The sequence below is a fragment of the Vipera berus genome, assembly GCF_964194415.1.
Source record: "Vipera berus genome assembly, chromosome: Z".
In the NCBI taxonomy this organism is placed as follows: Eukaryota; Metazoa; Chordata; class Lepidosauria; order Squamata; family Viperidae; genus Vipera; species Vipera berus.
Window position 1 is genome coordinate 131,607,821 of NC_138205.1, and position 25,232 is coordinate 131,633,052.

Below are 25,232 nucleotides of genomic sequence, written 5' to 3' on the forward strand. Positions count from 1 at the left end.
GCCATTTCGCACCCTCAAGAGCCCCCGTCGCAGCACCTCCAGGGTGAACAGGGATCCAAGTTCAGACGCTTGGCAACCGACTCGGACTTACGACGGTCGCCCGATCCGTCCCCTTTCGCGACCCTCGGACCCGCAGAGTCGCTTCGCCAACCCTCTCGTGAAGCTTCCCAAGGGCCGCGATTGATTTACCGACCGTGGACGGGACGGTCGTGAAAACGGAACCAAACCCAACCGTCTCACTTAGCAAGCGAAGGTTTGGGTTCAATTGCGGTCGTAAGTCAGGACGGGACGGTGGTGAAACGGAACCAAACCCAACCGTCTCACTTAGCAACCGAAGGTTTGGGTTCAATTGCGGTCGTAAGTCAGGAGAGGACGGTCGTGAAACGGAACCAAACCCAACCGTCTCACTTAGCAACCGAAGGTTTGGGTTCAATTGCGGTCGTAAGTCAGGACGGGACGGTGGTGAAACGGAACCAAACCCAACCGTCTCACTTAGCAACCGAAGGTTTGGGTTCAATTGCGGTCGTAAGTCAGGAGCTGCCTGTAGTTTTAAAACTCGTGTGTGTGTGTGTGTGTGTGTGTGTGTGTGTGTATGTATATATATATTTATATATATATACATATATATACATATATATATATATACATACATATATATATATATATATATATATATGTATACACACACACATACATATATACATACATATATACACGTATATGTATATATGTGTATATATGTATGTATATATACATATGTATATATACATATGTATATATATGTATATGTATATATATGTATATGTATATATATGTGTATATATGTATGTATATATGTATATGTATATATACATATGTATATGTATATATGTATACGTATATATATATGTATGTATATGTCTGGGTGTGTATATATATATATATATATGTATATATGTATATATATAAAGGTAAAGGTAAAGGTTCCCCCGCACATGCATGCTAGTCGTTTCCGACTCTAGGGGCCGGTGCTCATCTCCGTTTCAAAGCCGAAGAGCCAGTGCTTGTCCGAGGATGTCTCCGTGGTCATGTGGCTGGCATGACTAGACGCCAAAGGCACACGGAACACTGTTCCCTTCCCACCGGAGCGGTCCCTATTTTTCTACTTGCATTTTTTACGTGCTTTCGAACTGCTAGGTTGGCAGAAGCTGGGACGAGTAACAGGCGCTCACTCTGTTATGCGGCACTCGGGATTCGACCCACCAAACTGCCGACCTTCTGATCGACAAGCTCAGCGTCCTAACGCACTGAGCCACCGCGTCCCCTATGTATATATATATATATATATGTGTGTGTGTGTGTGTGTGTGTGTGTGTGTGTATGTATGTATATATGTATATGTATGTATATGTATATCCTATATATATAGAGGAAATCCCCGCCCGGCTACTTGACCCGGGTCGGAGGTTGCAGGCAGCCCGAAAGAAAAAAACTCGCAAAATACACGTGTAAAGACCTTCACACGTGCAGTCAGTCAGAATCCGGGTTTGGCAGTTGCGGGGTGTGTGTGCGGGGGCTTCAGGGTCTCAAGCTGCCTCTCTTGTCCTCACCAGGCGAGCCACGGGAGTGGAGCATGGGAGTGGAAGTCCCGGCCGGCACGTGACGCGGCTGGCTCCGGGTGGGCGGGGCCTAGCCTCCAGCCAATGGGCGGAGCTTCCCCTTCTCCAGCGCCGACCCTCTTTCGAGGGTCTCCGGCCAACTCTGTCCTCCTCTCACGCAGGCGCAGTCCAGGCCGAGTCCGGCCGCGCTTGCGCCAAAGCCCCGTCTCCGCCTTCCCGGAAAAAAAAAAACACCAGAAAACAAAACAACACCAAAAAAAAGCGCCGGCCACCTCCGGGGACAAGTCAGTAGCGCGCGTGCGCAGAGGCGTGGAGGGGAGAAAAAAAAAAGGAGGCGTTTCCGAACGCGCAGGCGCCTTCGTTCTTCAATCCGGAGGCGCATGCGTACCCCCGGCCTGCCTGCCTAGTCGCTTGGTCGCGCGAGCTTGTGGGAGGGGAGGGGAGGGGAGGGGGGGGAAAAAAAAAGAAGGGAAAGTTTCGGCGCGAGGCGGTGCGAGGCGGGCGTGCTGCGCGTGCGCGGAGCGAGCCAGCGAGCGACGGCGAGCCGCTGCCGTCGCGGCGCCTCCTCCTCCTCCTCCGCCGCCGCCTCCTCCACCTCCTCCTCCTCCTCCTCCTCCCCGCGCGGCGCCGCGCATGCGCGGAGCGAGGAAAGTAGGCGGCGCGGGGCCCCGGCGGCGGTGGCGGCGTCGGCGGCGCGGCAGGCCCGGCAGGACAATGGCGTCGGCGGCCTCGGCCTCGGTCAGCTCGGCCAGTCCCCTGCCCGTCGTCTCGGGGCCTGGAGGAGGCGGAAGCGGCGGCCTGGGAGGCAGCGGGCCCGGCTCGGCTTCGTCTTCGGCCTCGTCTACGGCCGGCCCGCCGTTATCCGGCTCCCGCCGTAAGGACGGAGGCCCCGCCGGCAAGTTCTGGGAGAGCGCCGAGACGGCCTCGCAGCTGGAGGCGGCCCGGGCCTGGCTGGCCAAGCACTACAGGAAGGTGAGGCCTTCTCCCTCCTCCTCCTCCTTCTCCTTCTGCTCGGGCCTTCAGCCACCTCTGACCCCTGACCTCTGACCCTCGCCTCGGCGCCACAAAGGCTCCCCTCCTCCTTTGGCTCTCTGCCCCTCGAGTAGGAGGGGGAGGGTCTGGCCGGAGGACTAGGCCGCTGACCTCTGACCTCTCCTCGGCGCCACAAAGGCTCCCCTCCTCCTTTGGCTCTCTGCCCCAAGGAGCCCCCCTCGAGTAGGAGAGGGAGGGTCTGGCCGGAGGACTAGGCCGCTGACCTCTGACCTCGCCTCCCCTCGGCGCCGCAAAGGCTCCCCTCCTCTTTTGGCTCTCTGCCCCTCGAGTAGGAGGGGGAGGGTCTGGCCGGAGGACTAGGCCGCTGACCTCTGACCTCTCCTCGGGGCCACAAAGGCTCCCCTCCTCCTTTGGCTCTCTGCCCCAAGGAGCCCCCCTCGAGTAGGAGGGGGAGGGTCTGGCCGGAGGACTAGGCCGCTGACCTCTGACCTCGCCTCCCCTCGGCGCCGCAAAGGCTTCCCTCCTCCTTTGGCTCTCTGCCCCTCGAGTAGGAGAGGAAGGGTCTGGCCGGAGGACTAGGCCGCTGACCTCTGACCTCGCCTCCCCTCGGCGCCACAAAGGCTCCCCTCCTCCTTTGGCTCTCTGCCCCAAGGAGCCCCCCTCGAGTAGGAGAGGGAGGGTCTGGCCGGAGGACTAGGCCGCTGACCTCTGACCTCGCCTCCCCTCGGCGCCGCAAAGGCTCCCCTCCTCTTTTGGCTCTCTGCCCCTCGAGTAGGAGGGGGAGGGTCTGGCCGGAGGACTAGGCCGCTGACCTCTGACCTCTCCTCGGGGCCACAAAGGCTCCCCTCCTCCTTTGGCTCTCTGCCCCAAGGAGCCCCCCTCGAGTAGGAGGGGGAGGGTCTGGCCGGAGGACTAGGCCGCTGACCTCTGACCTCGCCTCCCCTCGGCGCCGCAAAGGCTTCCCTCCTCCTTTGGCTCTCTGCCCCTCGAGTAGGAGAGGAAGGGTCTGGCCGGAGGACTAGGCCGCTGACCTCTGACCTCGCCTCCCCTCGGCGCCACAAAGGCTCCCCTCCTCCTTTGGCTCTCTGCCCCAAGGAGTCCCCCTCGAGTAGCAGGGGGAGGGTCTGGCTGGAGGACTAGGCCGCTGACCTCTGACCTCGCCTCCCCTTGGCGCCGCAAAGGCTCCCCTCCTCCTTTGGCTCTCTGCCCCAAGGAGCCCCCCTCGAGTAGGAGAGGGAGGGTCTGGCCGGAGGACTAGGCCGCTGACCTCTGACCTCGCCTCCCCTCGGCGCCGCAAAGGCTTCCCTCCTCCTTTGGCTCTCTGCCCCTCAAGTAGGAGAGGAAGGGTCTGGCCGGAGGACTAGGCCGCTGACCTCTGACCTCGCCTCCCCTCGGCGCCACAAAGGCTTCCCTCCTCCTTTGGCTCTCTGCCCCAAGGAGTCCCCCTCGAGTAGCAGGGGGAGGGTCTGGCTGGAGGACTAGGCCGCTGACCTCTGACCTCGCCTCCCCTTGGCGCCGCAAAGGCTCCCCTCCTCCTTTGGCTCTCTGCCCCAAGGAGCCCCCCTCGAGTAGGAGAGGGAGGGTCTGGCCGGAGGACTAGGCCGCTGACCTCTGACCTCGCCTCCCCTCGGCGCCGCAAAGGCTTCCCTCCTCCTTTGGCTCTCTGCCCCTCAAGTAGGAGAGGAAGGGTCTGGCCGGAGGACTAGGCCGCTGACCTCTGACCTCGCCTCCCCTCGGCGCCACAAAGGCTTCCCTCCTCCTTTGGCTCTCTGCCCCTCGAGTAGGAGAGGAAGGGTCTGGCCGGAGGACTAGGCCGCTGACCTCTGACCTCGCCTGCCCTCGGCACCGCAAAGGCTCCCTTCCTCCTTTGGCTCTGTGCCCCAAGGAGCCCCCCTCGAGTAGGAGGGGGAGGGTCTGGCCGGAGGACTAGGCCGCTGACCTCTGACCTCGCCTCCCCTCGGCGCCGCCAAGGCTCCCCTCCTTTGGCTCTCTACCCCTCAAGTAGGAGAGGAAGGGTCTGGCTGGAGGACTAGGCCTCTGACCTCGCCTCCCCTCCTCCCACCCCGCCCCCCCAAAGGGCTCAATCAGGCCAGGAGACCCTTGGGGAGGAAGGCTAGGTTAGCCGGGCCGGGCGGGGAGTCCCATCATCCACAGCCCGGGGGAGGATGGCTGTGGATGATGGGGGCTCTCTGCCCCAAGGAGCCCCCATCGAGTAGCAGGGGGAGGGTCTGGCCGGAGGACTAGGCCGCTGACCTCTGACCTCGCCTGCCCTCGGCACCGCAAAGGCTCCCTTCCTCCTTTGGCTCTCTGCCCCAAGGAGCCCCCCTCGAGTAGGAGGGGGAGGGTCTGGCCGGAGGACTAGGCCGCTGACCTCTGACCCCGCCTCCCCTCCTCCCACCCCTCCCCCCAAAGGGTCAATCAGGCCAGGAGACCCTTGGGGAGGAAGGCTAGGTTAGCCGGGCCGGGCGGGGAGTCCCATCATCCACAGCCCGGGGGTGGATGGCTGTGGATGATGGGGGCTCTCTGCCCCAAGGAGCCCCCCTCGAGTAGCAGGGGGAGGGTCTGGCTGGAGGACTAGGCCGCTGACCTCTGACCTCGCCTCCCCTCGGCGCCGCAAAGGCTCCCTTCCTCCTTTGGCTCTCTGCCCCTCGAGTAGGAGAGGAAGGGTCTGGCTGGAGGACTAGGCCGCTGACCTCTGACCCCGCCTCCCCTCCTCCCACCCCGCCCCCCAAAGGGTCAATCAGGCCAGGAGACCCTTGGTGAGGAAGCCTAGGCTAGCCGGGCCGGGCGGGGAGTCCCATCATCCACAGCCCGGGGGAGGATGGCTGTGGATGATGGGGGCCGGCTGGGGCCTTTTGAACCCTAACCTGGGGTCATCCTTTCTCCCAAAATCAATAGTGTCCTATTGCCTTTGCCCTCCTGCCTTTTTTTGGGGGGGGGTCTGCGAGAGAGGGGGTGGCTGTGGATGATGGGGCCAGCCGGAGGGTCTGGGCCGGGGAATGGAGGGGCTGTGGATGATGGGGCCCGCTGGACCTGGGGACGATTTCTCCCCCCCTCCTCCATTTTGAACCCTTGGGGCCACCTGGACGATCTGGAGGGAATGGAGGGGCTGTGGATTATGGGGCCGGCTGGACGCTCTGGGGGGGAATGGCTGTGGATTATGGGGCCGGCTGGACGCTCTGGGGGGGAATGGAGTGGCTGCGGATTATGTGGCCGGCTGGATGGTCTGGGTGGGGGGGAAATGGTGTGGCTGTGGATTATGGGGCTGGCTGGACGCTCTACGGGGACTGGAGTGGCTGTGGATTATGGGGCCGGCTGGATGGTCTGGGCTGGGGAATGGAGGGGCTGTGGATGATGGGGCCCGCTGAACCTGGACCCTACATGGGGTCATTCTTCCCACCTACCCCCCCACCCACCGCCAAAAAAAAAAAAGCAATAATCTCCTATTTTTTCTTTACCCTTCTGCCCTTTGGGGTTTGGGAGAGGGGTTGGTGGCTGTGGATGATGGGGCCCTCTGGACAGTCTGGGACGGGTAACAGCGTAGCTGTGGATGATGGGGCCCGATTCCCCCCCCCCCGCCTCCTTCCCTTTCGAAGCCTTACGTGGGGTCGTTCTTCCCTCCCCCCCCAAGTAATAACGTCCTCTTGTCTTTACCCCTCGGCCCTTTGGCGTCTGGGAGGGAAGGTGGCTGTGGACGATGGGGCCAGCCGGAGGGCCTGCGAGAGGAGTGGCTGTGGATGATGGGGCCTGCTGGACCTTTTTGAACCCTACATGGGGGTCTTCCTCCCTCCTCCCAACCCCCCACCCCCCGGAAACACAAAAAAAGCAATCTTACTTTACCTTTCTGCCCTTTGGGGTCTGGGAGAGAGAGGGGGTGGTGGTGGCTGTGGATGATGGGGCCGGCCGGAGGGTCTGGGCCGGGGAATGGCGTGGCTGTGGATTATGGGGCCAGCTGGACGGTCTGCGGAGGGGGCGAAATGGTGTGGCTGCGGATTATGGGGCCAGCTGGACGTTCTGGGGGGGGAATGGCGTGGCTGGGGATTATGGGGCCGGCTGGATGGTCGGGCGGGATGGAGTGGCTGGGGATTATGGGGCCCCGCTGGACCTGGGGGATGATTCCCCCCCCGTTCCCTTTTGAACCCTACATGGGGTCGTTCTTCTCACCCCCCCCCTCCTTTAAAAATAACAGTGTCCTATTGTCTTTCCCCTTCTGCCCTTTGGCCTCTGGGAGGGAGGGCGGCTGTGGATGATGGGGCCAGCTGGACAATCGAGGAGAGTGAGGTGGCTGTGGATTATGGAGCCAGCTGGACCTGGGGACGATTTCCCCCCCCCCTTCCCTTTTGAACCCTAGGCGCCAGCTGGACGATCTGGAGGGAAAGGAGTGGCTGTGGATTATGGGGCCGGCTGGACGCTCTGGGGGGAATGGCTGTGGATTATGGGGCCGGCTGGACGGTCTGGGGGAAACGGAGTGGCTGCGGATTATGGGGCCGGCTGGACGCTCTGGGGGGAATGGCTGTGGATTATGGGGCCGGCTGGACGCTCTGGGGGGAATAGCTGTGGATTATGGGGCCGGCTGGACGGCCTGGGGGAATGGAGTGGTTGTGGATTATGGGGCCAGCTCGACAGTCCAGGGGAATGGAGTGGCTGTGGATTATGGGGCCGGCTGGACGGTCTGGGGGGGAATGGAGTGGCTGAGGATTATGGGGCCGGCTGGACGGTCTAGGGGGGAATGGAGTGGCTGAGGATTATGGGGCCATCTGGACCGTCTGGGGGAAATGGAGTGGCTGTGTATTATGGAGTGAGGGAGTGGGGAAGAGGGGTGAAAGAGAAGAAACAGGAAAGGTACCGGACAGCTCGGCAGGGATGTCGTTGTGTGGGAAAGAAGGATGGGCTTTGGGACCTTGGAGGTCATCCGGTCCATCCCCCTGCTTGAGCGCGAGACCCTTACAGAATCATAGAATGAGTTGGAATGGACCCTGGAGGTCATCCAGTCCAGCCCCCTGCTCAAGCAGCAGACCCTAACAGAATCACAGAGTTGGAAGGGACCCTGGAGGTCATCCAGTCCAGCCCCCTGCTCCAGCAGGACATCCTGACAGAATCATAGACTCACATAGTGGGAAGTGACCTCAGAGGCCATCTAGCCCAACCCCCTGCACCGGGATTTAAAACAAACTAACGATGACCAATCGTTGTGCCCTCCTGTTGTGCCCGATGGTGTGGTTGTGACTCCAGGCAGAAAAGTCACCGCAACTACAACAACTGAGGGGCCCTCTCCTTTGCTTCACAGTACGTCCAGGCCGACGCGCCGACGAATAAAACCCTGGCTGGGCTGGTGGCTCAGTTGCTGCAGTTCCAGGAAGATGCCTTTGGAAAACACGTGGCCAATCCTGCCTTCACCAAGTTTCCGGTCAGTATTGAGGAACTCTTGAGGGCGCTCGTTGTGGGTGGAACGTCAAATGCCAAAGGTTTGCCCTTGGATTTGAACCTGTTCCCAAGGTTTCGATGCTTCCCCAAGAAAACATTCTGGGACGGATGCCTGAATTTGGGGGGTCATGTCAAAGGCGGGACTAGAACTCACTGTCGCCCGGTGATTGGCCCAAAGTCACCCAGCTGGCTTTCATGCCTAAGGCAGAACTAGAACTCACCGTCGCCCGGTGATTGGCCCAAAGTCACCCAGCTCTCTTTCTTGCCTAAGGCAGAACTAGAACTCACCGTCGCCCGGTGATTGGCCCAAAGTCACCCAGCTGGCTTTCATAGCTAAGGCGGGACTAGAACTCCCCGTCTCCTGGCGATTGGCCCAAAGTCACCCAGCTGGCTTTCACGCCTAAGGCGGGACTAGAACTCACCGTCTCCTGGTGATTGGCCCAGAGTCGCCCAGCTGGCTTTCATAGCTAAGGCGGGACTAGAACTCACCGTCTCCTGGTGATTGGCCCAAAGTCACCCAGCTGCCTTTCACGGCTAAGGCGGGACTAGAACTCACTGTCTCCTGGCGATTGGCCCAAAGTCACCCAGCTGGCTTTCATAGCTAAGGCGGGACTAGAACTCACCGTCTCCTGGTGATTGGCCCAGAGTCGCCCAGCTGGCTTTCATAGCTAAGGCGGGACTAGAACTCACCGTCTCCTGGTGATTGGCCCAAAGTCACCCAGCTGGCTTTCATAGCTAAGGCGGGACTAGAACTCCCCGTCCCCTGGTGATTGGCCCAAAGTCACCCAGCTGGCTTTCATAGCTAAGGCGGCACTAGAACTCTCCGTCTCCTGGTGATTGGCCCAAAGTCACCCAGCTGGCTTTCACGCCTAAGGCGGGACTAGAACTCACCGTCTCCTGGTGATTGGCCCAGAGTCGCCCAGCTGGCTTTCATAGCTAAGGCGGGACTAGAACTCACCGTCTCCTGGTGATTGGCCTAAAGTCACCCAGCTGGCTTTCATAGCTAAGGCGGGACTAGAACTCTCCGTCTCCTGGTGATTGGCCTAAAGTCACCCAGCTGGCTTTCATAGCTAAGGCGGGACTAGAACTCTCCGTCTCCTGGTGATTGGCCCAAAGTCACCCAGCTGGCTTTCTTGCCTAAGGCAGAACTAGAACTCTCCGTCTCCTGGTGATTGGCCCAGAGTCACCCAGCTGGCTTTCACGCCTAAGGCGGGACTAGAACTCACCGTCTCCTGGTGATTGGCCCAGAGTCGCCCAGCTGGCTTTCATAGCTAAGGCGGGACTAGAACTCACCGTCTCCTGGTGATTGGCCCAAAGTCACCCAGCTGGCTTTCATAGCTAAGGTGGGACTAGAACTCTCCGTCTCCTGGTGATTGGCCCAAAGTCACCCAGCTGGCTTTCTTGCCTAAGGCGGAACTAGAACTCCGTCTCCTGGCGATTGGCCCAAAGTCACCCAGCTGGCTTTCTTGCCTAAGGCAGAACTAGAACTCTCCATCTCCTGGTGATTGGCCCAAAGTCACCCAGCTGCCTTTCATGGCTAAGGCGGGACTAGAACTCACTGTCTCCTGGCGATTGGCCCAAAGTCACCCAGCTGGCTTTCATAGCTAAGGCGGGACTAGAACTCACCGTCTCCTGGTGATTGGCCCAGAGTCGCCCAGCTGGCTTTCATAGCTAAGGCGGCACTAGAACTCTCCATCTCCTGGTGACTGGCGCAAAGTCACCCAGCTGGCTTTCATAGCTAAGGCGTGACTAGAACTCTCCGTCTCCTGGCGATTGGCCCAAAGTCACCCAGTTCTCTTTCATGCCTAAGGCAGAACTAGAACTCACCGTCTCCTGGTGATTGGCCCAAAATCACCCAGCTGGCTTTCATAGCTAAGGCGGGACTAGAACTCTCCATCTCCTGGTGATTGGCCCAAAGTCACCCAGCTGGCTTTCTTGCCTAAGGCAGAACTAGAACTCTCCGTCTCCTGGTGATTGGCCCAGAGTCACCCAGCTGGCTTTCACGCCTAAGGCGGGACTAGAACTCACCGTCTCCTGGTGATTGGCCCAAAGTCACCCAGCTGGCTTTCATAGCTAAGGCGGGACTAGAACTCACCGTCTCCTGGTGATTGGCCCAAAGTCACCCAGCTGGCTTTCATAGCTAAGGCGGGACTAGAACTCACCGTCTCCTGGTGATTGGTCCAAAGTCACCCAGCTGGCTTTCATGTCTAAGGCGGGACTAGAACTCTCCGTCTCCTGGCGATTGGCCCAAAGTCACCCAGCTGGCTTTCATGTCTAAGGCGGGACTAGAACTCACCGTCTCCTGGTGATTGGTCCAAAGTCACCCAGCTGGCTTTCATGTCTAAGGCGGGACTAGAACTCACCGTCTCCTGGTGATTGGCCCAGAGTCGCCCAGCTGGCTTTCATAGCTAAGGCGGCACTAGAACTCTCCATCTCCTGGTGACTGGCGCAAAGTCACCCAGCTGGCTTTCATAGCTAAGGCGTGACTAGAACTCTCCGTCTCCTGGCGATTGGCCCAAAGTCACCCAGTTCTCTTTCATGCCTAAGGCAGAACTAGAACTCACCGTCTCCTGGTGATTGGCCCAAAATCACCCAGCTGGCTTTCATAGCTAAGGCGGGACTAGAACTCTCCATCTCCTGGTGATTGGCCCAAAGTCACCCAGCTGGCTTTCTTGCCTAAGGCAGAACTAGAACTCTCCGTCTCCTGGTGATTGGCCCAGAGTCACCCAGCTGGCTTTCACGCCTAAGGCGGGACTAGAACTCACCGTCTCCTGGTGATTGGCCCAAAGTCACCCAGCTGGCTTTCATAGCTAAGGCGGGACTAGAACTCACCGTCTCCTGGTGATTGGCCCAAAGTCACCCAGCTGGCTTTCATAGCTAAGGCGGGACTAGAACTCACCGTCTCCTGGTGATTGGTCCAAAGTCACCCAGCTGGCTTTCATGTCTAAGGCGGGACTAGAACTCTCCGTCTCCTGGCGATTGGCCCAAAGTCACCCAGCTGGCTTTCATGTCTAAGGCGGGACTAGAACTCACCGTCTCCTGGTGATTGGTCCAAAGTCACCCAGCTGGCTTTCATGTCTAAGGCGGGACTAGAACTCACCGTCTCCTGGTGATTGGCCCAAAGTCACCCAGCTGGCTTTCATAGCTAAGGCGGGACTAGAACTCACCGTCTCCTGGTGATTGGCCCAAAGTCACCCAGCTGGCTTTCATAGCTAAGGCGGGACTAGAACTCACCGTCTCCTGGTGATTGGTCCAAAGTCACCCAGCTGGCTTTCATGTCTAAGGCGGGACTAGAACTCTCCGTCTCCTGGCGATTGGCCCAAAGTCACCCAGCTGGCTTTCATGTCTAAGGCGGGACTAGAACTCACCGTCTCCTGGTGATTGGTCCAAAGTCACCCAGCTGGCTTTCATGTCTAAGGCGGGACTAGAACTCACCGTCTCCTGGTGATTGGCCCAGAGTCTCCCACCTGGCTTTCATAGCTAAGGCGGGACTAGAACTCTCCGTCTCCCGGCGATTGGCTTTCACGCCCAGAGAGGAAGAGAAGGGCAGGGATTGAGGATGGAGAGGGGAGAAAGAAGGAAAGAAAGAGAGAAAAAGAAAGAAAGAAAAGAGCGGGAGAGGAAGAAAAAAAAAGGAAAGAAAGGAAACAGGAAAGAGAAGGAGAGAGAAATGACAAAAGAAAAAGTATAAGGAAACAGGAAACAAAGAAACAGAAAGAAAAAGGGAGGGGAGAAAAAAGGAAGGAAGGAAATAGAGGGAAGGAAGGAAAGAAAGAAAACAGGAAAGGAAGGAAGGAAACAGCAAAGAGAAGGAGAGAAAAAACGAAAGAAAAAGTATAAGGAAACAGGAAACAAAGAAAAAAAAGGGAGAAAAAAGGACGGAAGGAAAGAGGAAGTAAAAAAACAGGAAACAAAAAGAAAAGGGGAGGGGAGAAGGAAGGAAGGAAGGAAATAGGGAAGGAAGGAAAGAAAACGGAAGAGGAAGTAAAGAAACGGGAAACAAAAAGAGGGGAGAAGGAAGGAAGGAAGGAAAGAAAAAACAGGAAAGGAAGGAAGGAAACAGGAAAGAGCGAGGCGAAAGAAAAGATGAAAGAGTAAAGACATAAGGAAACAGGAAAGAAAGAACGAAGAACGAGAGAGAAAGACGCGAGGCTGGAAGGATAAGGGAGGAGAGAGAGAGACGAGAAAGAAAGTTGGGAAGCGAAGGAAGGAAAGCAAAAGGAAAGAGGAAAGAGGTGTTTGGTGGAAGGACCTGGGCACAACCGCTTGGCAGGCTCCACCCCCTGCCTCCAACCCCTGTTCGGCCTCGCCCCGTCCTTAAACGAGACGCGCGTTGTGGTTGTGTCGGCGGCACCCTGGCACACCAAACAATTCGGTAAACGGACTTCCCTAAAATCTCTTGGCAGCATCTGCAGATTTGCTGCCCCCCCCCCAAAAAAATCTCCCCTCCGTTGGTTCAATCCTTTGCCGTTGCGGCTGCGTTGCGAGACGGATGCGGCTGGAGTTTGCTGCGTTGCGTGTTTGCAAATGTCTCTTTTGTCTTTTTGTTGTGTTGTTTTCTTTAAGGCCAAGTGCTTCCTGGACTTCAAAGCCGGAGGGACTTTGTGTTACATCCTCGGGGCAGCTTACAAGTACAAGAATGAACAAGGATGGTGAGTGGGGTTTTTTTCCCCCCTACCGGAGGTCCTCGACTTACGACGGTCCATTTAGTCACCGTTGACAGTTCCAGCGGGGGGGGGGGTAAAAAAGGGACTTGCAACCAATCTTCCTACTTACGATCGAAATTCGGACACTTGACGACTGACTCGTGTTTACGACGGTCCCGGGGTCTCGTGAATAACATTTTGTGAGTTTCGCAACACGTCAGTGGCACAAGCCAGATTCGCTTAACGACCCATGCGGTTCACTTAACGACAGCCATTGCTTAAATCGGGAGCAAAAAAAAAGGTTCTAAAATCAGACAAGTCTCGCTTAACCAACGGCCTTGCTTAGCGACAGAAATTCTGCTCCCCGCTGTGGTCATAATTTGAGGACTACCTACAAGATGACAATAATTTATTGTCATCCTGAATGATAATCGAGGTAGTCCTCAAGTTACCACAGTTTGTTTAGTGGCCGTTCAGTGTTATGGCGGCATTGAAAAAAAGTAACTTAATGACCATTTTAAAAATGTGACTTCCGATCGTATTAAAAAGGTGATTCATGACTGTTTTTAAAATGTGACAACACTTTTAAAATGTGACATACGGCCATTTTTACAATGTGATTTACGACTTTTTTAAAAATGTGACTTCTGACCATTTTGAAAATGTGACTTATGACCATTTTGGAAATGTGACTTACGACCATTTTAAAAATGTGACTTATTTCCGTTTTGAAAATGTGACTTATGACCATTTTGGAAATGTGACTTACGACCATTTTAAAAATGTGACTTATTTCCGTTTTAAAAATGTGATTCACGACTGTTGTAAAAATGTGACTTAACGGCCATTTTTAAAATATGACATATCACCATTTTAAAAATCTTATGACCGTTTTTAAAATGTGACTTACCTTTTTTCAATGTAATTTACGACTGCTAAAAATGTGACTGATGACCGTTTTAAAAAGGTGACTCAGGACCGTTTTCCACAACGACCGTTGCAGCCTCCTCATGGTCACGTGATCAAAATCCAATCACTTGGCAACCGATTCATACTTATGACGGTTGCAGTGTCCTGGGGTTACGTGATCCCCTTTTTTACGACCTTCTGACGAGGCAAGCCAGATTCCCTTAACAACCGGCTTCCTAGGTTAACCCCCTCAGCAGTTCACAAGTGTGGCTAGAACGGTCGTCAAGTGGAGCAAAGCTCCCTGAACCGTTTCACTTAATGACAGAAATTGGGGGCTCCGTTAATGGTCGTAAGTCGAGGACCTGATGGGGAGTTAACTTAGGGTTTTAATATTTGTATATTTTTACTGTTTTACTTGGGCTATAATTTAATTTTTTCTTAACTTTTGTATTTCTGTATTTTTATTATATGCCCTGTTCACCGCCCTGAGTCCTTCGGGAGAAGGGCGGTATAAAAATTTAATAAACTATAAACTATAAACCGCCTGCACTGTCATTGATTTTTCATCCCGAAGCATAAGAAATATCCAAATATCCTTCCTTCCTCCCGTGTTTTTCGCAGGCGGAGATTCGACTTGCAAAACCCGTCGCGGATGGACCGCAACGTCGAAATGTTCATGAACATTGAGAAGACATTAGTGCAGGCGAGGCGAATAATTTTATTTTGGGATTATGGGATGCGGAAATGGCTTTCCGGGGGTCCTTCGAAAAGACCTGAGCGTGGGGAAAAGTCCCCGTCTCCTTTTTGTTTAGAATAGAATAGAACTGGGAGGGACCTTGGAGGTCTTCTAGACCAACCCCCTGCTCAGACAGGAGACCCTATCCCGTTTCAGGTTGCTTCTCTCTTTGATCCGTGTCCAACCGTTCGGCTGCGTATTTATTGCACACGGCGCTATAAAACCTAAATCAAGTGAATCGTTCTTCAACAATAGAATAATCTTATTCTGTAAGATAACACCCAGCTGCCTTTCTGGGCTAAAGCGGGACTAGAACTCACCGTCTCCAGATATTTGGCCCAAAGCCACCCAGCCAGCTTTCATCGCTAAGGCGGTACTGTAATTTACCATCGCCTGGTGATTGGCCCAAAGTCACCCAGCCAGGTTGCATTCCTAAGGCGGGACTAGAACTCTCCATCTCCTGGTGATTGGCCCAAAGTCACCTAGCCGGCTTTCCCCCCCTAGGGCAATACTAGAACTCCCTGTCTCCTGGTCATTGGCCCAAAGTCACCTAGCCGGGTTTCCCCCCTAGGGCAGTACTAGAATTCCCTGTCTCCTGGTCATTGGCCCAAAGTCACCTAGCCTGGTTTCCCCCCTAGGGCAGTACTAGAATTCCCTGTCTCCTGGTCATTGGCCCAAAGTCACCTAGCCTGGTTTCCCCCCTAGGGCAATACTAGAACTCCCTGTCTCCTGGTCATTGGCCCAAAGTCACCTAGCCTGGTTTCCCCCCTAGGGCAGTACTAGAATTCCCTGTCTCCTGGTCATTGGCCCAAAGTCACCTAGCCTGGTTTCCCCCCTAGGGCAGTACTAGAATTCCCTGTCTCCTGGTCATTGGCCCAAAGTCACCCAGCCGGGTTTCCCCCCTAGGGCAGTACTAGAATTCCCTGTCTCCTGGTCATTGGCCCAAAGTCACCCAGCCGTTTTCCCTCCCTAAGGCAGTGCTAGAACTCCCCGTCTCCTGGTCATTGGCCCAAAGTCACCTAGCCGGCTTTCTCCCCCTAGGGCAGTACTAGAACTTCCTGTCTCCTGGTCATTGGCCCAAAGTCACCAGCAGGCTTTCCTCCCTAGGGCAGCGCTAGAATTCCCCGTCTCCTGGTCATTGGCCCAAAGTCACCCAGCCGGCTTTCCTCCCTAAGGCAGCGCTAGAACTCCCCGACTCCTGGTCATTGGCCCGAAGTCACCCAGCCGGCTTTCCTCCCCAAGGCAGCGCTGGAACTCCCCGTCGCCCGCTTTCTAGCTTGAACCGCTAAGACACCACAGTCTGGCTCACTTTTCTTTTATTTTATACATTTTTTTTAACCGACCGCCTCGCTTAGGGCGACGTTCGTTTCCAGATGTCGACGCAAAGGGGAGCACCGCCCCTTTTGGGGGTGGGGCTTGGGGGTCAGTGGTAGCCCCCTCCTCTTCCCGCCCCCCCCCCCTCTCTGGCCTGAAGCTGCCATTAAAGTCGGATTACCAATCTGGGCGCGGCCCATGCTTGCTTGCTTGGTTGGTTGGTTGGGCAACCCCGCCGATTTTTGACCGGCCGTCGCCACCCGTTGACCTGGCTGGCTTCCTTTCTTTTTTTTTTTTTAAATTCGTCCATTCTTCTTTTTTCTTTTCTCGTTTTTTTTTTTTGGTCTTTCCCCTTCCCCACCTTTACAGAATAACTGTCTGAGCCGACCAATCATCTACCTCATTCCGGACATCGAGCTGAAACTGGCTAACAAGCTCAAAGAGATTGTCAAACGCCACCAGGTAACTGGGCTGGGAACAATGCCGGTTTAGCGCTCTAGTGATCGCGACGGGTTTTATTTCTCTCTCCCTCCCTTTCTCTTTCTCCCTCTCTCTCTTTCCCCTCTCTCTCTCTTTCTTCCTCTCTTGCGCTCTCCCTCTGTCTCTCCCTTTCTCTTTCTCCCTCTCTCTTTCTCCCCCTCTCTCCTCCTCTTTCTCACGCTCACTCTTTTTCTTTTCCCCTCTCTTTCTCCCTCTCTCCCTTTCTCTCTCTCCCTCTCCCTCCCTCTCCCTCCTGCTCTCTCTTTCCCCCTCTTTCTCTCTCTCTCCCTCTCTTTCTTTCTCCCTCCCTTACTCTTTCTCCCTGTCTTTCCCTCTTCCTCTCTCTCTCCTCTCTCTCTTTCTCCCTCCCTTTCTCTCTCTCCCTCGTTTCTCTCTTTCTCCCTCTCTCTCCCCCTCCCCCTCTTGCTCTCCCCCTCTCTCCCCCTCACGCTCACTCTTTCTCTTTTCCCCTCTCTCCCTCTTTCTCCCTCTCTCTCCATCTCTCCCTTTCTCTTTCTCCCTCTTTCTCCCTCCCTCTCTCTTTCTCCCTCTCCCTCCCTCTCTCGCTCTCACTCTCTCCCCCTTTCTCACTCACTTTCTCTTTTTCCCCCCTTTCCCTCCCTCCCTCTTTCTCTCTCTCTGTCTCCCTCCCTCCCTCTCTTTCTCCCTCCCTCTCTCTCCCTCTCTCCCTCTTTCTCTCCCTCTTTTTCCCCTCTTTCTCTCCCTCCCTCTTTCTCTTTCTCCCTGTCTCCCTCCCTCCCTCTCTTTCTCCCTCCCCCACTCTTACTCTCTCTCCCCCTCTTTCTCTCTCACTCACTTTCTCTTTTTTTCCCTTTTTCTCCCTCCCTTTCTGTCTTTCTCTTTCTCCCTCCCTCCCTCTCTTTCTCCCTCCCCCTCTCTCACTCTCTCCCTCTTTCTCTCCCTCTTTCTCTATCTGGGGAGGGAAGAAATTTTGAAAAACGAGGACGGGATGTCCGAGCACATGCCCTCAATTTATATTTTATTGATTTTTTTTTTGAAGACATAAATCACTTAATAGTAATAAATGGTGAACGGTGTGTTGTCTGGCTTACAATTGTAAAGCAATCATTAATTGATTTCTATAACCGATACTCCACATAATAGTTTTAGCTGATTTCTTCTTTTTCCCCAAATATCCCCTTTTGCAAAGATTGAGTTAATACAATTCTTATTGTTTTGATAGATAACTATATATATATATATATATATATATATATATATATATATATATATATATATATATATATATATATATATATATATATATATATATATATATATATATATATATATATATATATATATATATATATATATATATATATATATATATATATATATATATATATATATATATATATATATATATATATATATATATATATATATATATATATGCTAGGTACTCTTCCCGGTTGGGATTTTCTCAAGAATTAAACGGCATTCAAAAATTTTAACTCTTTTTTATTTTTCCATACGAACCAGCTCACGCTTTTACATTTCTTTCGGAAGAGATAAAACAGGAAAAAGAAAAAGGGAAAAAAAAGAGAGAGCAAGAGTAAGGAAACATAAGAAATCACTAAAATGATCTATCCCTCCTCCTTTATTTATTTATATATATGTTTCTCTTCCTCTCGGGGGAGGGAAGAAATTTTGAAAAAAAGGAGGGCCGGGATAATAATAATAATAATAATAATAATAATAATAATAATAATAATAATAATAATAATAATAATAAGTTGGAAGGGACCTTGGAGGTCATCTAGTCCAACCCCCTGCTAAGGCAGGAAACCCTAGACCATTTCAGATGTCACAGCCCGCGCCGTCTCCTTGCGCCGAGGTAGCCCAGGAGTAAATACAGCAAACCGCGGTTTGTAAATCCAGTGGTGGTTTGTATTTATTATTATTATTTATTTATTAATTTTATTTATATACCGCCCTTCTCCCGAAGGACTCAGGGCGGTGAACAGGGCAGTACATGTTAAAAGACAAAATACAAAAATTAAAAGAAATTAAACAGAATGCCCACAACTCTTAACAATAAGTTAAAACACATTAAAAAGTAGGTTAAAACCCATTAACAAAACCCAACCCCATCCCCATCAGGCCAGGCCAGTATTACACTATCTGCAGTAGATGCTAGGAAGAAACGGGGCCAGCTCCAGGACGCAGCGATGACGGCAGTCAAAGGGACGAGACAGAGAGAGAGAGAGAGAGAGAGCGGCAGAAAAACCTTCCCTTTTCTACTCAGACTCTTAAAGGGACACACACACACCCCTGCGGAGCCGGTTGCAGTGGGAGAGAAAGGGCAGAAAAAAAACGAAATGGCTTTAGGTTACACAATGCCCTGCCAGGAGGGAACTGGAGCGGTGAAGAATTTTGATTTCTGAAGAATCAAATCAATGACTGCCCGGATTTGTTAACGCTTGGATGGAAGTCGAATAGATAGACAAGATAGATAGAGATAGCTAGATAGGTGTGGAGATAGAGATAGAGATAAACAGAGAGAGAGAGAGAGGTTGTGTGTGTGTGTGTGTGTGTGTGTGTGTGTGTGTGTGTGTGTGTATGAGAGAGGTCTGTATATATAGATACATAGATACATAGGTGTGTGTGTCTATAAGAGAGGTGTGTAGATATAGAGAGATAGAGATAGGTAGATGTAGATAGGTGTATAGATAGAGAGATAGAAAAATATAGAGATAGTTATAGAGAACTATAGATAGATAGGTAGATATAGATAGGTGTATAGATATATAGAGATAGAAAAATATAACGAAAAATATAGTTATAGAGAGAGAATAGAGATATATAGATAGGTAGATATAGATAAGTGTATAGATATAGATAAATAGAGATACAGAGATAGGTAAATGTAGATAGGTGTATAGATACAGTTTCCCCGCACACGCGTGCTAGTCGTTTCCGACTCTAGGGGCCGGTGCTCGTCTCCGTTTCAAAGCCGAAGAGCCGGCGCTTGTCCGAGGACGTCTCCGTGGTCATGTGGCCGGCATGACCGGACGCCAAAGGCGCACGGAACGCTGTTACCTTCCCACCGTCATGGTCCCTGTTTTTCTACTTGCCTTTTTTACGTGCTTTCGAACTGCTAGGTTGGCAGAAGCTGGGACGCGTGACGGGCGCTGTTACGCGGCACTTGGGATTCGACCCGCCAAACTGCCGACCTTCTGATCGAGAAGCTCAGCGTCCTAACCCACTATAAAAATATAGATATAGTTATAGAGTAGCATAGAGAGATAGGTGTATAGATACATAGATATAGAAAATATAGATATAGTTAAAGAGAGATAGAATAGAGAGGTGTAGAGATGTATAGATCTAGATAAACATAGTTATAGAGAGAGAGTTAGAATAGAGATCTATAGATAGGTAGATATAGATAGGTGTATAGATATATAAAAGAAAAATATAGATATAGTTAAAGAGATAGAGTAGAACAGAGATAGGTGTATAGATATAGAAACATAGAGACAGAGATAGAATAGATTTATAGATAGGTGTATAGATATAGATAAAGATGTGTTAAATCTTTGTCAAGTCATTTGAATATGCCTTGCTGATTAACTCTTTCTTTCTTGTTTGGCCTAACTCAAGGCTATCCCCAGGATATAGTCGCAACTTACGACAGCTCGATTATTTGTGTAAATTATTCAAATTGCTAATAAAGAATTTTTTTTAGGGAGGCTCCCTAAAAAAAACAGGAATTCTTTATTAGCAATTTGAATAATTTACATAGATAAAGATAGATATAGTTATAGAGATAGAACAGAGATATATAGATAGGTAGATATAGATGGGTGTATAGATATATAGATATAGACAAAGATAGAGATCGAGATAGATAGAGATAGATACAGATCTATAGTTTTATACACACACACACACACACACACACCCTTTAATTTTTGAGTATTTAAAATGGCATCAACGTTACCCCTCCGCCTGTTTCCCCCTCCGGGTCATCTGTCTCTCCCGTGGGTCCCTTTATTTTCTCCTCCCAGTTTGACATCCTGAATCCCAGTACCTCCCCGTCCATCCGGTGGGCCGCCGCGATTGTCCCACGATCCCCGTGACAAATGCAGACTGTTTTGCGCTGCTCCTCAGGCTATTCCTCTCTTGTGTTTTTTTTTTAACCCTAACCCCCCCCCTCCCCACCTAGGGGTCCGTCACGGACGAGAAGTCGAAAGCTACCCATCACGTGTACCCTGTTCCTACCTCACTGGATGAAGGTTAGACCTGCCTGTCTTAATTTTCTTTTCGGCTAGCATTTAACGTATCAGAGAGGTTTGCCTTAAAATGTATATGTCTATATCTAGATCTGTCTGTCTATATCTATCTCTATATCTATCTATATCTATATCTCTGTATCTATAGATAGATATAGATATCTCTACATATATATACATATCTATATGTATATTTCTATATATACACACATTTACACATACATGTCTATACACATACACACATATACACACGTACATGTGTGTGTGTGTGTGTATATATATATCTACACACATATATACACACACATATCTATATATATCTATACACATACCTATCTACACATATATATCTATATACACATACACACATATTCTCTGTGGGTGCTCCTGCCCTCTGGAACTGCCCCCGACCTCCGTTCATTCCGCCAGGACCTGAAGACCTGGCTCTTCGAGCTCTCTGGCCCAGGCTGAGAATTTTAACTAATTTTAATTGGGGTTTTTTTTACTTTTTTTCAGGGACTGTTGTAATTTTTTTAAATCGTTTTTAACTTTTGTATTTCTTGTTTTAATTACCCTGTAAACCGCCCTGAGTCCTTCGGGAAAGGGTGGTATACCAATCTCATTAAATAAATAAATAAATAAATAATATGCACAAACATCTACATACACATCTACACACTCATATATACACATATCTATATACACACACGTATATACACATACGCATACACACGTGTATATATACACATACACATAAACACACACATGTATACATACACACATCCAGGGCTTTTTTTCTCATCGAACGCTCAGAACGGAGTTCCGGCACCTTTTTTGGATGGAACCTTGTAGGGTAGGCAAGGTGGGTTGTATGACATGCGTGAGTTCTGGTACCTTTTTCTTTTACAAAAAAAGCACTGCACACATCTATACAGATATATCTATACACACATATATACACAAACACATACATATCTATATATCTATATATACACACACACACACATGTACACACATATCTATATACACACACCTGAACATCTATATATATAATCTATAATCTATAGCAGGGGTCTTCAGACTTGGCCCTTTTACGACTGGTGGACTTCAACTCCCAGAATTCCTCAGCCAGCGTGCCTGGCTGAGGAATTCTGGGAGTTGAAGTCCACCAGTCGTAAAAGGGCCAGGTTTGAAGGCCCCAGATCTATAGATATAGATATCTCTACGTATATATACATACATTCCTATGAGTCAATTGTTAACTATTTAGATTACCTTGCTAGGCCCCAAACATGGGGCAAATCTTTATTTCCTGTTTTCAGCCTTATCTCAAAGGCCATCGAACAGGCTGTAGTCACACCGGACAGTTCATATATTTGTGTAAATTACTAACAAAGAATTAAGGGAGGCTGAGATGCATTTCTAACTCTTTAGTCTTCATCAGTCAGTCATACCCTTCTGAGATTTGAACCTGGGCTGATTGCATATTAGGCAGATATACATTCCTATATCTACATATCTATATCTACACATATATCTACACGCACATATCTATACACATAAACACACACACGTGTGTGTGTGTGTGTTTTCACTCGCACAAGCACGAAACGGAAGACACCAGCCTGAAGATGACTTGTGGGACCTCGTCGAAACGTCGCCAAGACACCCTCAATCCTACACAGGAAAAGACCTGAATATGCCAAGACCCCCTCTCTCTTTTTATATCTATGTTCCTAAGTTGTTTTTGTGAATGTTACACATGAATGCTGCTGGATTCGGTCCCGTATGGAATAAATCAATCGGCTGAATCCGATATTCTGGTTTTTCTCTCTCTCTCTCTCTCTCTTTTCCTGGCAGATGAGTGGCTGAGGCCAGTCATGAGGAAAGACAAGCAAGTCCTGGTGCATTGGGGCTACTATCCAGACAGGTAAATCAGAGTGGCTGTCCCATCGAGAGATTCGAACACGTGTAGTCCTCGACTTGACAACGGCTTGTTTTAGTCACCGTTCAAAGTTGCCACGGCGCTGGAAACGAAGAAAAGGCACCGAGGGCCGTTTTTCACCCTTAACCACCGTCGCCGCCTCCCCCGTGGGTCACGCGATCGAAAGGCAGCCCGCTGTGGCAGCTGACTCGCCTTTGTGACGGTCGGCAGAGTTCCTTGGTTTGGCGACCTTCCGACGAGCAGAGTCTGGGGGGGGGGAAGCCGCATTCGCTTAACGGCCGTGCGCGACTAACTTAACCCCTGCCGCGATTCGCTTAACGACGGCGGCAAGAAGGGTCGTCGAGCGGGGTCAAAGCTCACCTGGCAACAGGAATTTTGCACGCCGCGCGGTGATTGTAAGTTGACGATTCCCAGTAACTTAACAAATAATAATGAAAGGAAAAACGAAGCTCAAAGGGCGGACTTCATGGACCACGAGACCTTCTCCTGCCATTTAGTTGCAAATTAATCACATAGTGTATTGGTTTAATTAATTTAGAATTTATTTGTTTCTCAATTTATTTGGTAGGTAGGTAGGTAGAGAGAGAGAGAGAGAGAGAGAAAGAAAGAAAGTTCTGTAGTTATAGGTAGGGATGGATGGATGGGTGGATGGATTAATACGTAGATACCTAGATAGATACATAGATGATAGACGTATATCATAGAGATAGGTAATAGATATTGAGATAGATAGATAGATAGATAGATAGATAGATAGATAGATAGATAGATAGATAGATAGATAGATAGATAGATAGATGATAGATAGATAGATAGATAGATAGATAGATGATAGATAGATAGAGATAGAGATATATAGCTGTATAGATAGATAGAGATAGATATAGTTATAGATGGAGATGGAGAAAAAGGGGCCAGAGGGATAAATGGATAGATGATAGGTTGATAGAGAGATGGATAGATGATGATAAACTTGGAATAGATGGATAGAGAGACATATTGATAGAGGTATATACCAGATAGATCAATATATAGATAGAAATAGATTTAGAGAGAGATAGATGATAGAGAGATAGTTGGAGGGATAGATAGATAGATAGATAGATAGATAGATAGATAGATAGATAGATAGATAGAGATATATAGCTGTATAGATAGATATAGATTGAGATAGAGAAAAAGGGGCCAGAGGGATAAATGGATAGATGATAGGTTGATAGAGAGATGGATAGATGATGATAAACTTGGAATAATAATAATAATTTAATTTCTATACCGCCCTTCTCCCGAAGGACTCAGGGCGATGTACAGGGCAATAAATACAATAAAAATGCAATGTACAAAAGTTAACAAAGAATTAAATAATGTAGCCCAATTACAATAAAAATTAATAAAATTAATATTAAAATACCCCACACCCATCAGACCAGGCCAGCTTGTTCAAATAAGTAAGTTTTTAGGTCACGGCGGAAGGAGCGAAGGTCAGGAGCAAGATAGATTGAGATAGATGATAGAGAGATAGATGGAGGGATAGATAGATAGATGATAGATAGATAGATAGATAGATAGATAGATAGATATACATATAGATAGATTGATTGATTATTGATAGAGGTAGATAAATATATAGATAGAAATAGATTGAGATAGACATAGATTGAGATATAGATTGAGAGATGATAGAGGGATCAGATGGATAGATATTGATAGAGGTAGATACGGATAGAAATATATAGATTGAGTTAGATGATAGATGGAGAGATAGATATTGGTAGAGGTAGATAAATATATAGATAGAAATAGATTGAGATAGAGATAGATTGAGATGATGGAGGGATAGATATTGATAGAGTAGATAAACAGAAATAGATTGAGAGAGAGAGATTGAGAGATGACGGATCAGATGGATAGATAGTGATAGAGGCAGATACAGATAGATAAATATATAGATTGAGATAGATGATAGATATTGATAGAGGTAGATAAATAGAAATAGATTGAGATAGAGATTGAGATGATAGAGGGATAAGATGGATAGATATTGATACAGATAGATAAATATATAGGTAGAAGTAGATTGAGATAGATGATAGAGGGATGGAGAGATGTTGATAGAGGTAGGTACAGATAGATAGAAATAGATTGGAATAGATTGAGATAGATGATAGAGGGATAAGATGGAGGGATAGGTGGGTAGGTAAATAGATAGGTTAGAGAGAGATATATATTTTGCTTCCAATGTCTGTTGATCTTTGTCCTATCCGAGCCCGCCTCTTTTTTTCTTCTTCTTCACCTTACAGCTACGACACCTGGGTTCAGGCGAGCGACGTCGACGCCGAGATCGAAGACCCTCCGTTTCCCGAAAAGCCTTGGAAGGTACGATCTTCTGCTTTTGCACGGTGTCGGCCGCGCACTCCCCGGCTCTTTGGATACTTCCTTCTTGCCAGTTGAACAGCCGCCGGGGGATTCCCTTAACGGCGGTGGCCAGAAAAGTCCCCAAAACGGGGCAGAGTTCCCGTTTTTTGTCAACGTTCCTGCGACGTAGCCAAAGCGACGGATCGACTTGTTTTCTGTTCCGTTCCGTTCTGTTGTGTTTTTTTTTGTTTGTTTTTAATTTTATTATTTTTCTATTTTTTAATCCCTAAATCGGCGCAGATTTCCCCCCCCCCACACACACACACGCTCGCAAATTCCCCCTGCTTAACTCGGCCAATTTTGAGCCACGGAAACGAATGCCGGCTTTCCTCGTCCCTCGGCTAGGTCCACGCCCGATGGGTCCTGGACATGGACGTCTTCAACGAATGGATGAACGAGGAAGACTACGAGGTGGACGAGAGCAAGAAGCCGGTCAGCTTTCGGCAGCGGGTTTACTTGAGAAACGAAGAGGTCAGCCTTTGGTGGTGGTTGTTGTTTCTCGTGTGGGTC

The 25,232-nt window shown here is 50.2% G+C and overlaps 1 protein-coding gene across 2 annotated transcripts in view; it reads left to right on the forward strand.

The window, feature by feature from the left end:
- Window positions 1–1,221: 1,221 nt before the first annotated feature.
- Window positions 1,222–25,232, forward strand: part of SMARCC1 (SWI/SNF related BAF chromatin remodeling complex subunit C1) — an 84,192-nt gene continuing 60,181 nt past the window's right edge. For both annotated transcript variants that reach the window (XR_014028586.1, XM_081344882.1), the window contains exons 1-9: window positions 1,222–2,570; window positions 7,879–7,998; window positions 12,582–12,667; window positions 14,192–14,273; window positions 15,990–16,082; window positions 20,296–20,365; window positions 22,223–22,292; window positions 24,608–24,683; window positions 25,068–25,193. Coding sequence is in view for 1 of the 2 variants with exons in the window: in XM_081344882.1 (XP_081201008.1) it covers window positions 1,683–2,570; window positions 7,879–7,998; window positions 12,582–12,667; window positions 14,192–14,273; window positions 15,990–16,082; window positions 20,296–20,365; window positions 22,223–22,292; window positions 24,608–24,683; window positions 25,068–25,193 (1,611 nt within the window). In the remaining variant the exon portion in view is untranslated. The remainder of the gene's footprint in view (window positions 2,571–7,878; window positions 7,999–12,581; window positions 12,668–14,191; window positions 14,274–15,989; window positions 16,083–20,295; window positions 20,366–22,222; window positions 22,293–24,607; window positions 24,684–25,067; window positions 25,194–25,232) is intronic.